The following is a 15,196-nucleotide window of genomic DNA, read 5'->3' on the forward strand; positions in this document are numbered from 1 at the left end:
ATTGAATCATAGTGAAAGTAACACACTGCTATAGACACACACACACACACACACACACACACACACACACACACACACACACACACACACACACACACACACACACACACACACACACACACACACACACACACACACACACACACACACGAACACACACACACAGACCATGGGATTCAGGGTGTGTGAGTCAGTGACTGTATTGCAGCATAGTCTTAATAGTGTGACAACTGCAGTGATTATAGTGTTTATTGTGGTAAAGTGACATTTCCGTAGACCTAGCACTGAAGGATTGTCCAACCTGGTATAACAATAACCTGTAGGGCTGCCTTGCTGACTGACCTGTAGAGCTACCGTGTTGACCAACCTGTAGGGCTACCTTGTTGACTGACCTGAAGGGCTACCTTGTTGACTGACCTGTAGGGCTACCTTGCTGACTGACCTGTAGGGCTACCTTGTTGACTGACCTGTAGGGCTACCTTGTTGACTGACCTGTAGGGCTACCCTGTTGACTGACTTGTAGGGCTACCTTACTGACCTATAGGGCTACCATGCTGACTGACCTGTAGGGCTACCTTGTTGACTGACCTGTAGGGCTACCTTGCTGACTGACTTGTAGGGCTACCTTGTTGACTGACCTGTAGGGCTACCTTGCTGACTGACCTGTAGGGCTACCTTGTTGACTGACAGGTTCCCTAGACCCATCTCTGAAATGGTGACATTTGCAAACATAAATACAGTCAATGACACAGCAGTAAACAATTGATTTCAGTTTATGTAAAAACAGTCAGAGGCCTGTAGTAAAATATGATAGAGAATTGTAGCAACTCCACTAAATGATAGAAAATTAGGTCATTTTTTTCCCTTTATTAAGTGTTAAATGAGTGCTCATTAGATAATGGCGATGGGATATATATATATATTGAATATAGTAGAACATTCAACCATGGGACTCCATTTGGAATAACCCTTACTGGCTTGGTTAACCAGTCTTAACTTCACATTTTATGGTTTAGACAATGTAAGCTGCAGCATGTTTGTTTCATGTCGACCTAGTAGCTGTAAAGATCTGTCTCTGTTCTGTTGCTCTGACACCCTGACATGAAGACGGACTGGTGTGTTGAACAAAGACACTGATCACAGGGTTTGTATCACTTTCACACTGTGGCTTGGAGCTGGGCTTGGGTCGCTTGTATTTCACCCACACACCCACACACATGCACACACCCACACACTGGGAGCAAGAACCCCAGCTAGTGATTCCAACCTAATACACGTTATTGGCATGGTCATTTTTTAAATGAAGTGTGAAATGGGTGCTCATTAGATAACGACGATGGGATGCATATATATCTTGAATTTAGTAGAATGTCCAACCTCTGACACAATCATACAAAAAAAATAAATGATTGCTCTACCAGTTCGGTGAGGTATGAGGTCCTGTAGTTTAGCTCTAAGGCCTGCAGGCAGAACTAGGAGCAGGTTAGATTAGCTCGGGTTTCATAGCTCCTACAGCGGCTTGCTAGTTTTGCATGGCACTACAGAGGTCCCTCCCTAACAGACAAATAGACTATCCTCGTCTCACACATATTTGACAAGGAACACAGGACAATGCTGTAAATGCAGGGCAGAGACTGTATCTCCACAAACAACAGGGAGACTTGATGGTCAGGGAGTCATGGCAGCCTATTTGAATGTGAACTACTAAACAATTGAATCTAAGTGAAAGTAACACACTGCTATTGACACACACACACACACAAACACACACACACACACACACACACACACACACACACACACACACACACACACACACACACACACACACACACACACACACACACACACACACACACACACACACACACACACACACACACACACACACACACACACACACACACACGAACACACACACACACACGAACACACACACACAGACCATGGGATTCAGGGTGTGTGAGTCAGTGACTGTATAGCAGCATAGTCTTAATAGTGTGACAACTGCAGTGATTATAGTGTTTATTGTGGTAAAGTGACATTTCCGTAGACCAAGCACTGAAGGATTCACCAACCTGGTGTAAAAGTAACCTGTAGGGCTGCCTTGCTGACTGACCTGTAGGGCTACCTTGCTGACTGACCTGTAGGGCTACCTTGTTGACTGACCTGAAGGGCTACCTTGTTGACTGACCTGTAGGGCTACCTTGCTGACTGACCTGTAGGGCTACCTTGTTGACTGACCTGTAGGGCTACCTTGTTGACTGACCTGTAGGGCTACCCTGTTGACTGACCTGAAGGGCTACCTTGTTGACTGACCTGTAGGGCTACCTTGCTTACTTACTCGTAGGGCTATCTTGTTGATTGACCTGTAGGGCCACCTTGCTGACTGACCCGTAGGGCTACCTTGTTGACTGACCTGTAGGGCTACCTTGTTGACTGACCTGTAGCGCTACCATGCTGAATAACCTGTAGGGCTACCTTGTTGACTGACTTGTAGGGCTACCTTGCTGACTGACCCGTAAGGCTACCTTGTTGACTGACTTGTAGGGCTACCTTGCTGATTGACCTGTAGAGCTACCATGCTGACTGACCTGTAGGGCTACCTTGTTGATTGACAGGTTCCCTAGACCCATCTCTGAAATGGTGACATTTGCAAACATAAATACGGTCAATGACACAGCAGTAAACAATTGATTTCAGTTTATGTAAAAACAGTCAGAGGCCTGTAGTAAAATATGATAGAGAATTGTAGCAACTCCACTAAATGATAGAAAATGAGGTCACCTTTTTCCCTTTATTAAGTGTTAAATGGGTGCTCATTAGATAATGAAGATGGGATATATATATATCTTGAATTTAGTAGAACATTCAACCATGGGACTCCATTTGAAATAACCCTTACTGGCTTGGTTCACATTTTATGGTTTAGACAATGTAAGCTGCAGCATGTTTGTGTCAGGATTTGGCCAGGGTTGTTCCGGTTGTTGGTCACTAGATGCCCCCATTGTGCTTTTTGTCCTTATGTTTTTCCCTTGTTCCCCATTATTATTTGCACCTGTGTCTCGTTTCCCCTGAGTGTATTTAAACCCTTAGTTTCCCTCTGTTCTGTGCTCTGTGTTTGTATGTTAGCACCCTGCCCTAGTGTTCTGTGTGCTCTTGTCGATTCCGGGTGACGTTCTTGTGGTATTCTGTTTTTTGTTTTTGTTTATTTTTGGTGAGTTTCTTTTGAGGTCTTTTTGTGTTTTACCTACCACCTTTTGGATTTGCCATTTTTTTGTATTTTAGGATTTTTTCTTTATTAAATACACCATCTTAAGTACTGCTGTGTCTGCCTCATCTTCTGGGTTCTGCTGTCTATTCGTGGCTCAGTTGGTTAAGTGACTGTTTCTCACTCCGGAGACCCAGGTTCGAAACCGGGTCCTGACAGAAACACAGAGCCAAAAAATGAACCCAGAGGCAGCCATTTCCCAGGACCTTTTTTCCACGCTGTTCCACCACCAGGAGACTGTCCAACGCCACGAAGCCGCCCTGGTTCAGCAAGAGGCCTTAATGGCTAGACATTCTCATCTTCTGTCGGAGATGCTGACTTCCATTAAGCAAATATCTGATCGACTTACCCCGGCAACAGTTCCCGTTCCAGTACCTCAGGTTCACGTACCCATGGCAGTTAACCCCTGGCTGAACCTCGTCTTCCACCTCCCCAACGGTTCTCAGGTGATCCAAGTGCTTGTAAAGGGTTTCTCACTCAATGTTCTCTCTCCTTCGAGCTGCAACCCTCGTCGTTTCCCACCGACCGGTCTAAGATCGCATATATCATCACCCTGCTGTCGGAAAAAGCCCTGGCCTGGGCTACTGCTGTGTGGGATGCCCATAGTTCCTGCTGTGCCAGCTACTCTGCCTTTGCTGAGGAATTCAAACAAGTGTTTCAAGGCCCAAGCAGTGGTTCTGACTCAGCCAAACAGCTCCTGTCTCTCCATCAAGGTTGGCGCAGCGTGACGGACTATGCCATCCAGTTCCGCACGGTGGCAGCAGCGAGTGGCTGGAACAACGAGGCGCTCACGGTGTGCTTTCTGAAAGGCCTTTCCGACACTATCCAAGATGAACTGGCCACTCGGGAACCACCGGACAATCTCGAGTCCCTGATCAAGTTGGCCTCACGCATTGACCAGCGTCTGAGAGAGAGAGAACTCAACCGTAGACCTCTAGCCCCTATCAGTCCCAGCTCCGAGTCCCCACCTTTATCATCGCTGGCACAACCGGAACCCATGCAGATTGGACGTATCTCCCAGGCTGAGAGAGACCGCCGGATGAGGGAGCGACGCTGTCTATATTGCGGCAAACCGGGCCATTTCCGTTCCACGTGTCCCGGGCTCCAGGGAAACGCTCTGTCCCGTACAGACCGGGGGGAACTGTAACGGGAAACATAACCTCCTCCCATCCGTCCAACTCCCGTCTGCTCATTCCAGTCACCCTCTCCTGGGACAACCACAAGCTTCACCTTCAAGCCTTGGTAGACTCTGGAGCCGCAGGTAACTTCATGGATGGTGTCTGGGCGAAGGAGAATGGCGTTCCCTCTGAACCTCTAAGTGACCCCATGAGGGTTACTACATTGGATGGAAGCCCTTTGGGATCTGGACTTGTCACTCATGTCACTACCTCCTTGCGACTTTCAGTTTCACAACACCAGGAATTGATGAACTTTCATTTGATCTCCTGTTCCGAGTTCCCTCTCGTCCTTGGATACCCCTGGCTTCACAGCCATAACCCTCACATCGACTGGTCTGTGGGCACTATCAAGCAGTGGGGTCCTACGTGCCAAGCTACTTGTATTTTCCAGAATTCCCCGAGTTCTACTCCCGAGTCTTTAGAATCCATCGACCTGACCCGAGTTCCCGAGTGTTACCATGACCTCAAACTGGTGTTTAGCAAACAGAGGGCCACCATGCTACCACCCCATAGACCTTACGATTGCCCCATCGACCTGTTTCCGGGCACTTTCCCCCAGGGGTCGGATCTTTTCCCTATCTCCACCCGAACGAGCTGCTATGGATACCTACATCAAGGACGCTCTGGAAGCAGGCCTCATGCGTCCATCCACCTCCCCGGCGGGAGCAGGGTTTTTCTTTGTGGCCAAGAAAGACGGTGGATTACGTCCTTGCATCGACTACCGGGGACTCAATGCCATAACCGTCCGTAACCGTTACCCGCTACCCCTTATGGCCACAGCCTTCGAGCTGCTCCAGGAAGCAGTTGTTTTCACTAAGCTTGACCTGCGGAACGCATACCATCTTGTGCGGATCAGACCTGGTGACGAGTGGAAGACCGCTTTCAACACGCCTACTGGTCACTATGAATACTTGGTGATGCCCTTCGGCCTGACCAACGCCCCAGCGGTGTTCCAAGCGCTCATAAACGATGTGCTTAGGGATATGCTTAACATATTTGTGTTCGTTTACTTGGATGACATCCTCATCTTTTCGAGCTCCCTTCAAGAACACACTAAGCATGTCAGACAAGTACTCAAATGCCTCCTAGACAGCCATCTGTACGTTAAGCCGGAAAAATGTGAATTCCATTCATCCCGAGTACAATTCCTGGGATTTGTAGTGGAACCCGGTCGAGTCCAAATGGACCCCAGGAAGGTAGGGGCGGTAGCGGATTGGCCCACCCCCAAATCCGTTAAGGATGTTCAGCGTTTCCTGGGCTTCACAAACTTTTACCGCAAGTTCATCAAGAACTTCAGCTTGGTGGCAGCTCCTCTCTCAGCTTTAACCAAAGGTGGCAATGCAAGGTTTTTGTGGGGAAGAGAAGCTGAGACGGCCTTCCAAGGACTCAAGCAGCGCGTTCTCTCTGCTCCCATCCTGATACTACCGACTACGGATGAACCATTTGTGGTGGAGGTAGACGCATCAGAGGTTGGTGTTGGAGCTGTCCTGTCTCAGAGGGGTGAAGACAAGAAGCTTCATCCGTGCGCTTTCTTCTCACACCGGCTTACCCCGACTGAGAGGAACTACGATGTGGGGGATCGTGAACTCCTAGCGGTTAAGATGGCATTGAAGGAATGGAGACACTGGCTCGAGGGGGCTCCTCACCCGTTTCAAGTGCTTACGGACCACAAAAATCTGGAGTATATCCAGCAGGCGAAGCGGTTGAACTCTAGACAAGCTAGATGGTCTCTTTTCTTCAATCGATTCCAGTTTATCCTCACCTTTCGGCCCGGGTCGAAGAATCTCAAACCGGATGCCCTGTCCCAAGTCTACGCTCCTGCCATTCGAGATGACACGGACATGCCTGTCCTTCCTGCGGCTAAGATTGTGGCTCCGATCTCGTGGCAAGTTGAGGATACCGTGAGACGTGCTCAAGCTAGCGAACCGGACCCGAAAGGAGGTCCTGCCAATCGGTTGTTTGTCCCCAAGGCAGTGAGGACTCAGGTCCTTCTGTGGGGGCACTCCTCTCGCCTCACCTGTCATCCGGGCGTAGGTCGCACCTTGGAGTTCATCCAGCGTAAGTTCTGGTGGCCTACCATAAGAGAAGACGTTGCCACTTTCGTCAATGCCTGCCCCGTGTGCTGCCAGGGCAAATCTTCTCACCTCCGCCCTCAAGGACTCCTTCACCCTTTACCTGTTCCCCACAGACCCTGGTCCCATATCTCATTGGACTTTATTACTGGACTTCCTCCATCCCATGGCAATACTACTATCCTAGTCATAATCGACAGGTTTTCAGAAGCCCACTCATGTGGGCTTCTGCCAGTCTATCTTCAGGGTACCATCCGGAGTCCAACGGCCAAACAGAGAGGATGAATCAAGAGCTGGAAACCACCCTTCGATGTATGACTCGTGACAACCCGTCCACATGGTCATCCTTTATTGTTTGGGCCGAATACGCGCACAACACCTTGCGCTCCTCCTCCACTGGTATGTCCCCGCACGAGTGTCAGTTTGGCTATGCTCCTCCATTGTTCCCGGACCAGGAGGCAGAAGTCAGAGTGCCTTCAGCCTTGAAGTTCGTCAGACGCTGTCGGCTTATGTGGAGGAAGACCCGTCTTAAACTTATGCGTTCCTCACAGAGGTACCAACAACAAGCCAACAGACGTCGCCGTCCCGGGCCTACCCTGCGCCCCGGCCAGAGAGTCTGGCTCTCCACAAGAGACTTACCACTACGGGTGGAGTCTCGCAAGCTGTCCCAAAAATACATCGGTCCCTTTAAGGTTGCCAGGAGAGTTAACCCAGTTTCTTATCGCCTACACTTACCCAGATCCCTTAAGATTAATCCCACATTTCACGTTTCCTTGTTAAAACCTGTTGTTTTTTCTCCCCTTGTCCCGGCAGACAGACCTCCCCCTCCGCCTCGTGTCATTGGAGGCCAGCCGGCTTATACCGTCCATCGGATACTGGACTCCCGCCGGGTGCAGCGGTCCTGGCAGTATCTGGTGGACTGGGAAGGCTACGGTCCTGAGGAGCGCTCCTGGGTTCCTGCCAGAGACATACTGGACCCTGACCTCATTCGTCAGTTCAGGGCCCTCCACCCTGAGAGAGCTGGTAGGAACGTCAGGAGCCGTTCCTAGGGGGATTCTGTCAGGATTTGGCCAGGGTTGTTCCGGTTGTTGGTCACTAGATGCCCCCATTGTGCTTTTTGTCCTTATGTTTTTCCTTGTTCCCCATTATTATTTGCACCTGTGTCTCGTTTCCCCTGAGTGTATTTAAACCCTTAGTTTCCCTCTGTTCTGTGCTCTGTGTTTGTATGTTAGCACCCTGCCCTAGTGTTCTGTGTGCTCTTGTCGATTCCGGGTGACGTTCTTGTGGTATTCTGTTTTTTGTTTTTGTTTATTTTTGGTGAGTTTCTTTTGAGGTCTTTTTGTGTTTTACCTACCACCTTTTGGATTTGCCATTTTTTGTATTTTAGGATTTTTTCTTTATTAAATACACCATCTTAAGTACTGCTGTGTCTGCCTCATCTTCTGGGTTCTGCTCTCTATTCGTGGCTCAGTTGGTTAAGTGACTGTTTCTTACTCCGGAGACCCAGGTTCGAAACCGGGTCCTGACAGTTTGTTTCATGTCGACCTAGTAGCTGTAGAGGTCTGTCTCTGTTCTGTTGCTCTGACACCCTGACATGAAGACAGACTGGTGTGTTGAACAAAGACACTGATCACAGGGTTTGTATCACTTTCAGATTGTGGCTTGGAGCTGGGCTTGGGTCGCTTGGATTTCACACACCCTGCAAACAAGAACCACACCTAGTTAAACCTAACAAACTTTATTGGCATAGTCATGTTGACAGTGCGGTCAAAGCAATTAGCAATGAATTAGCAATTAGTGGTGCAAATGTTGTGCTTTAATGACGGTCATTAACGTTGTCACGCCCTGGCCTTAGTTATCTTTGTTTTCTTTATTATTTTGGTTTAGGCCAAGGTGTGACATGGGTGATTTATTGTGTTCGTCTTGTCTCGGGGTTTATTCGATTTATGGGGTTGTGTTCAGTTTAGTTGTCTAGGTAAGTCTATGGTTGCCTTGAGTGGTTCTCAATCAGAGGCAGGTGTTTATCGTTGTCTCTGATTGGGAACCATATTTAGGCAGCCATATTCTTTGGGTATTTTGTGGGTGGTTGTTTCCTGTCTTTGTGTTTTATGCACCAGTTAGGTCTGTTTCGGTTTTCACGGTTATTGTTTTGTATCCTGTTCATGTTTGAGTTACCTTATTAAATTACCATGAACTATTACCACGCTGCGTTTTGGTCCGCCTCTCCTTCCCAGGAAGAAAGCTGTGACAAACGTATGAGTGATGATCCAAACGGTGAAGTACAAGTCGTGGTTACTGTTCTTCAACTCATAACTACACATTGATTTATATTACTATATGAAACAAACCATGGTTCTCGCCTTAGAGATACATTCCATTCCCATTTAGATGCAGGTGTTTATCACACTGTCATACACACACTCACATACGAGTGTGCACAGGCACACACACAGGCACACACACATACAAGCATGCAAGTACAGACTCACACAGGCACACACACAGATGAAGAAACATTCACATGCAAAGTTTTTGGCCATTTCGACCCATCTTCATTTGTGCCAATTACAGGTCCACAAGAGCTGATCACTGATGGGACCTCCCCTTTAACCTAGGAAGTCTCTGAGATACAGGTCATTCTACTGCTCCTGTCCACTGGTATTGACCTGCAGCAGTGTTCTTACATCCTGGTCCTGGAGAGCTAAAGGTGTCAGGTTTTCTACCATTCTAACACTGGTTCAATGAATTTACCAATGACCAATGATTAGTAGAATCAGGGGTGTTGGTGCTTGGCAGGAAATAAATCCGACACTCCCTGTAGCTGCCAAGGACCAACGGTGAAGAACGCTGGTCTATAAGCAGCATTACAGTTGGGAGTTGAGAGACACTTGCTTTAGCACCTGGGCGCTACACACTCCTGATACAATACCACCATCTGTCTATGTGTAGATCTATTACAATGCAGGATTTTACAGAATTGCGTTGACTATCCAAAAAGCGGGAGAATAAAAAACAAGTAGGACTTGACATAACTACTAAGATAACACCGATAATTCACGAGGGAGGTGTTCTCCCATTTGATCCTAGAGGCTGAGGGAGGTGTTCTCCCATTTGATCCTAGAGGCTGAGGGAGGTGTTCTCCCATTTGATCCTAGAGGCTGAGGGAGGTGTTCTCCCATTTGATCCTAGAGGCTGTGGGAGGTGTTCTCCCATTTGATCCTAGAGGCTGAGGGAGGTGTTCTCCCATTTGATCCTAGAGGCTGAGGGAGGTGTTCTCCCATTTGATCCTAGAGGCTGAGGGAGGTGTTCTCCCATTTGATCCTAGAGGTTGAGGGAGGTGTTCTCCCATTTGATCCTAGAGGCTGAGGGAGGTGTTCTCCCATTTGATTCTAGAGGCTGAGGGAGGTGTTCTCCCATTTGATCCTAGAGGTTGAGGGAGGTGTTCTCCCATTTGATCCTAGAGACTGAGGGAGGTGTTCTCCCATTTGATTCTAGAGGCTGAGGGAGGTGTTCTCCCATTTGATTCTAGAGGCTGAGGGAGGTGTTCTCCCATTTGATCCTAGAGGTTGAGGGAGGTGTTCTCCCATTTGATCCTAGAGACTGAGGGAGGTGTTCTCCCATTTGATTCTAGAGGCTGAGGGAGGTGTTCTCCCATTTGATCCTAGAGGTTGAGGGAGGTGTTCTCCCATTTGATCCTAGAGACTGAGGGAGGTGTTCTCCCATTTGATTCTAGAGGCTGAGGGAGGTGTTCTCCCATTTGATCCTAGAGGCTGAGGGAGGTGTTCTCCCATTTGATTCTAGAGGCTGAGGGAGGTGTTCTCCCATTTGATCCTAGAGGTTGAGGGAGGTGTTCTCCCATTTGATCCTAGAGGCTGAGGGAGGTGTTCTCCCATTTGATCCTAGAGGTTGAGGGAGGTGTTCTCCCATTTGATCCTAGAGGCTGAGGGAGGTGTTCTCCCATTTGATTCTAGAGGCTGAGGGAGGTGTTCTCCCATTTGATCCTAGAGGTTGAGGGAGGTGTTCTCCCATTTGATCCTAGAGGCTGAGGGAGGTGTTCTCCCATTTGATTCTAGAGGCTGAGGGAGGTGTTCTCCCATTTGATCCTAGAGCCTGTGGGAGGTGTTCTCCCATTTGATCCTAGAGGCCGTGGGAGGTGTTCTCCCATTTGATCCTAGAGGCTATGGGAGGTGTTCTCCCATTTGATCCTAGAGGCCATGGGAGGTGTTCTCCTATTTGATCCTAGAGGCTGAGGGAGGTGTTCTCCCATTTGATCCTAGAGGCTGAGGGAGGTGTTCTCCCATTTGATCCTAGAGGCTGAGGGAGGTGTTCTCCCATTTGATCCCAGAGGTTGAGGGAGGTGTTCTCCCATTTGATCCTAGAGGCTGAGGGAGGTGTTCTCCCATTTGATCCTAGAGGCTGAGGGAGGTGTTCTCCCATTTGATCCTAGAGGTTGAGGGAGGTGTTCTCCCATTTGATCCTAGAGGCTGAGGGAGGTGTTCTCCCATTTGATCCTAGAGGCTGAGGGAGGTGTTCTCCCATTTGATCCTAGAGGCTGAGGGAGGTGTTCTCCCATTTGATCCTAGAGGCTGAGGGAGGTGTTCTCTTATTTGAGCTGGAGGCTGAGGGAGGTGTTCTCCCATTTGAGCTGGAGGCTGAGGGAGGTGGTCTCTCATTTGATTCGTGATTCTAGAGGCTAGGGGAGGTGTTCTCCCATTTGATCCCAGAGGTTGAGGGAGGTGTTCTCCCATTTGATCCTAGAGGCTGAGGGAGGTGTTCTCCCATTTGATCCTAGAGGCTGAGGGAGGTGTTCTCCCATTTGATCCTAGAGGTTGAGGGAGGTGTTCTCCCATTTGATCCTAGAGGCTGAGGGAGGTGTTCTCCCATTTGATCCTAGAGGCTGAGGGAGGTGTTCTCCCATTTGATCCTAGAGGCTGAGGGAGGTGTTCTCCCATTTGATCCTAGAGGCTGAGGGAGGTGTTCTCTTATTTGAGCTGGAGGCTGAGGGAGGTGTTCTCCCATTTGAGCTGGAGGCTGAGGGAGGTGGTCTCTCATTTGATTCTTGATTCTAGAGGCTAGGGGAGGTGTTCTCTCATTTGATTATTGATTATAGAGGCTGGGGGAGGTGTTCTCTCATTTGATCCTAAAGGCTGAGGGATGTATTTTGGGTCAAATAATGTAATCCAGATAGTGAGCCAGAAGACAGCAGTAATAGGGTTCATAGAATCACCCTATCCTGATCAGAACATTCTGTTCAGGAGTTGAGTTAAAGGAGCTGTATAAGAGCTACGGTGCTTACACAGAAAATGCATTGTAGACTGTAGATCAAGTAGTAGAACAAGGTTGCACAATTCTAAAAAGGAATTGAACTTATTATTTAAGTTATTTAATAAATTAAAAATTAAACACATTTTTCAAAAACATTTTTTTTACCTGTGCCCCCATATTCTACTAATCGTACTACCTGATCAGAACATTGAAAGAACTCCATTTAGTCCAATATGTACAGATCTAGGCTCAGTTTACCGACCCCTAATTCTAACCTTAAGAGGAGACAACACACTGATCAGTGTCCAGGGGCTTCATGGGAGGGTGAAACCAGTCTATATTTGTTGTACCAGCTGTGGGCTCTATAGTCTATTGTGAGAAAAATGATATGAGCATAAGGTGAATGGATTCACCCGACTATAAAGCATTAGGTCATAATCAGGCTTCTACCTTTAATCTCAACATTATACCTGTCCTCTTATCTAATACTGTGACACTAACACAGGGAGACACATGGAGTCCTCAGGACATGGGCTGGATGGGAGGATGAGAGGGGGAGTAACGAGGGGAAGAAAATATGTAAACCAAGCCTACACCTGAAGCGGGTTCTCACCAAAGAATGAGTAGAAAACGGTAACAGACATTCTCACTGAAAGCGTGATGGATGGATACTGCGAGATTCTGGCGATTAAGATTTTGGATGTTTTTCTACTTACCCAGAGTCTGATGAACTTGTGCATACCATTTGTATGTCTCTGTGTGCAGTATGAATGACGTTAAAGATAGTTTCGTGTGCCAATTCTAACTAGTGCAGAGACTGCACATAGAAACACATCTGACTCTGGGTAAGTAGAAAAACAACATAATTGCCAGAGCTCTGCAGTATCCCTTTAATGGTGTACCAGTGGTAATGTCTGAGAATTGGTGCTCATCACATCATCTCGAGGAATTCTAGAATCACAAAAATGAAACACACAACACAAACTAGTAAGAAAATCAAATTTCATTTAAAAACAGGGGAAATGTTGAGAAGACATCTTAAAAGCACCATACAAGTTACAGTAAGTGTATCATTTTCTTGCTTTTATCATAGAAAAGCAGTGTGTGTCTGTGTCTCGATACTGGCCACACCTGTCAACAGGTAATTTTTCGCCCCTCATTCAGGCTTGTCAGGCTTGCTCTTGTTGCCCTTGCCCTTGTTTCTGGCTCTGTAGTAGCCCCTGGCCAGAGTAGCCAAGAACATGGAGAACTCTCTGAAGTTGATCTCTCCATCATGGTTCTTATCCAGGTTGGTCATCGCCTCCTGGAGCACTGCTGGTTCCACCTTTCCCTGAGACAGACAGACAGGCACGCACGCACGCACGCACGCACGCACGCACGCACGCACGCACGCACACACACACACACACACACACACACACACACACACACACACACACACACACACACACACACACACACACACACACACACACACACACACACACACACACACACACACACACACGCAGTGGTATGTGTATGTTAATAAAACATTACTACTATGTTGTGGTATGGATATGTAAAACATGTGGATAGGCTGTGTGTGTGTGATAATAGAATAATATACCATTTAGCAGACACATTTGTCCAAAGTGACTTACAGTTATGCGTGCATCGATTTCTCGTATGGGTGGGGCCCAGGAATCAAACCCACTATCCTGGTGTTACTGGCACCATGCTCTACCAACTGATCCATACAGGATAACACTGAGTTCGAGTGTGTGTGTGTGTGTGTGTGTGTGTGTGTGTGTGTGTGTGTGTGTGTGTGTGTGTGTGTGTGTGTGTGTGTGTGTGTGTGTGTGTGTGTGTGTGTGTGTGTGTGTGTGTGTCTTACGTGGAACTCTGGGCTGGCCAGTTCTTTCTTCATCAGCTCTGCGAGCTCTGTACCGCTAAGCTGGCGATTCTTATCATCCTTTGTAGCATAGTCCTCAAACACCTCCACCATGGATACAATGGCCTTCTCCAGACGAGACATACTGTACCTGGGGGAGAGAGGAGGAGGCAGGTGGACGGAGAGAGAGTTGGGAAGAGGGGATGAGAGAGAGAGGGAGGCAGGGGTGTGGGGTAGGAGGAGAAAAGGGGGGAAGAGAGGAAGAGAGGGGGGAGGAAAGCAGGTAGAGGGGAAGTTATGAGTGAGGAAATCACAGGGAGGTAGAGTATTGGATTAGAGAGAGTAAAGCGAGGGGAAGAGAGAAGAGAAGATAGGATGAGAGTGACATGAGTAGTCATCCTGTCTATGGCTGGTTATTACAATGGAACATATGATTCACAACAAGACAGAGGAAGAGGAAGCTCAGCGACACTAAAGATGAAAACATGTTTAATGTTATAAGACTCAGGAAATGGAATGTGTTCAGGTCTAGACAACGTTGTTCTAAAGTGTGTTTACAGTTGGTGTTTCCTGAGTAAATGAATGCAACGTATAAAATAATCACATTGTAACATTGATTTGGCAAACAGTTGCAAATGTATAGTTATTGGCACTTTATAATGGAATGGCTGATTCATCTGTTCTTCATTCACCCAACACTCACACACACACACACACACACACACACACACACACACACACACACACACACACACACACACACACACACACACACACACACACACACACACACACACACACACACACACACAAACACAAACACAAACACACACACACACACATTACTATGCTCCGTATTCAGTCCATTCATTCAACATGTCCCGCCCATCTATCCAATTCCCGTCTCTCTCATTCCCTGCTTCCAACTTCTTTACCTTTCTCATTCCCTCATTCCTAACTGTATATAATAGAACAGTTCTATCTTTATGTTCCTAACTCTCTCCTTCCTCCTTGCTCCTTCCCTCCTCTGTGTTCCTCTATCTGAGAGTTGTAGCAGCCCCCCTCCCCCTCCTCCCTCCCTCTCTACTCACCTCAGAGCAGAAGGTAAGATCTATGATATGTGTAGCTGACAGGCTGGGTCCTGATGTGAGACTGATGTGAGACAGAGAGAAGAAAAGTTTCCTCTTAAAGTGAAAAACACCCCCTCAAGCAGAGCAGACACATGATCAGCCCACAAGCAGCCCTGAAATGAGGTCAGCTCCACCCAAACCTGCTCCATCAGACTTGATCTCAAATGGTCATGTGCCAGTGCTATCATTTGCATTAATTCATGTTTTAAAGGTCAATATTATGTTCAATCTTGTTTTGAGGGTGTGAAGAGAGAAGCGTATTCCTTAATTGTATTTGACATGCATTTGCTTGTTTGAAAGACCAGGCCTTGTGTAATAGGCCATGCCCCAGCTGTGGTAACCTTCTATGTTATAACACTCCAACATGTTGTCGCCCTCAAACCTGGGGTTGATTTGTTCTCTACAAA

The 15,196-nt window shown here is 47.6% G+C and overlaps 1 protein-coding gene across 1 annotated transcript; it reads right to left on the reverse strand.

The window, feature by feature from the left end:
• Positions 1–12,771: 12,771 nt before the first annotated feature.
• On the reverse strand, positions 12,772–14,856 carry LOC135520714 (protein S100-A5-like). Its single transcript, XM_064946472.1, has 3 exons — positions 14,751–14,856; positions 13,663–13,810; positions 12,772–13,116 (listed from the first exon to the last, which is right to left on the reverse strand). The coding sequence occupies exons 2-3, from the start codon at positions 13,801–13,803 to the stop codon at positions 12,943–12,945; spliced, it is 315 nt and encodes a 104-aa protein (XP_064802544.1). The 5' UTR covers positions 13,804–13,810; positions 14,751–14,856; the 3' UTR covers positions 12,772–12,942.
• Between the last annotated feature and the right edge of the window lie 340 nt (positions 14,857–15,196).

Source organism: Oncorhynchus masou, chromosome 29, assembly GCF_036934945.1.
Source record: "Oncorhynchus masou masou isolate Uvic2021 chromosome 29, UVic_Omas_1.1, whole genome shotgun sequence".
Classification (NCBI taxonomy): domain Eukaryota; kingdom Metazoa; phylum Chordata; class Actinopteri; order Salmoniformes; family Salmonidae; genus Oncorhynchus; species Oncorhynchus masou.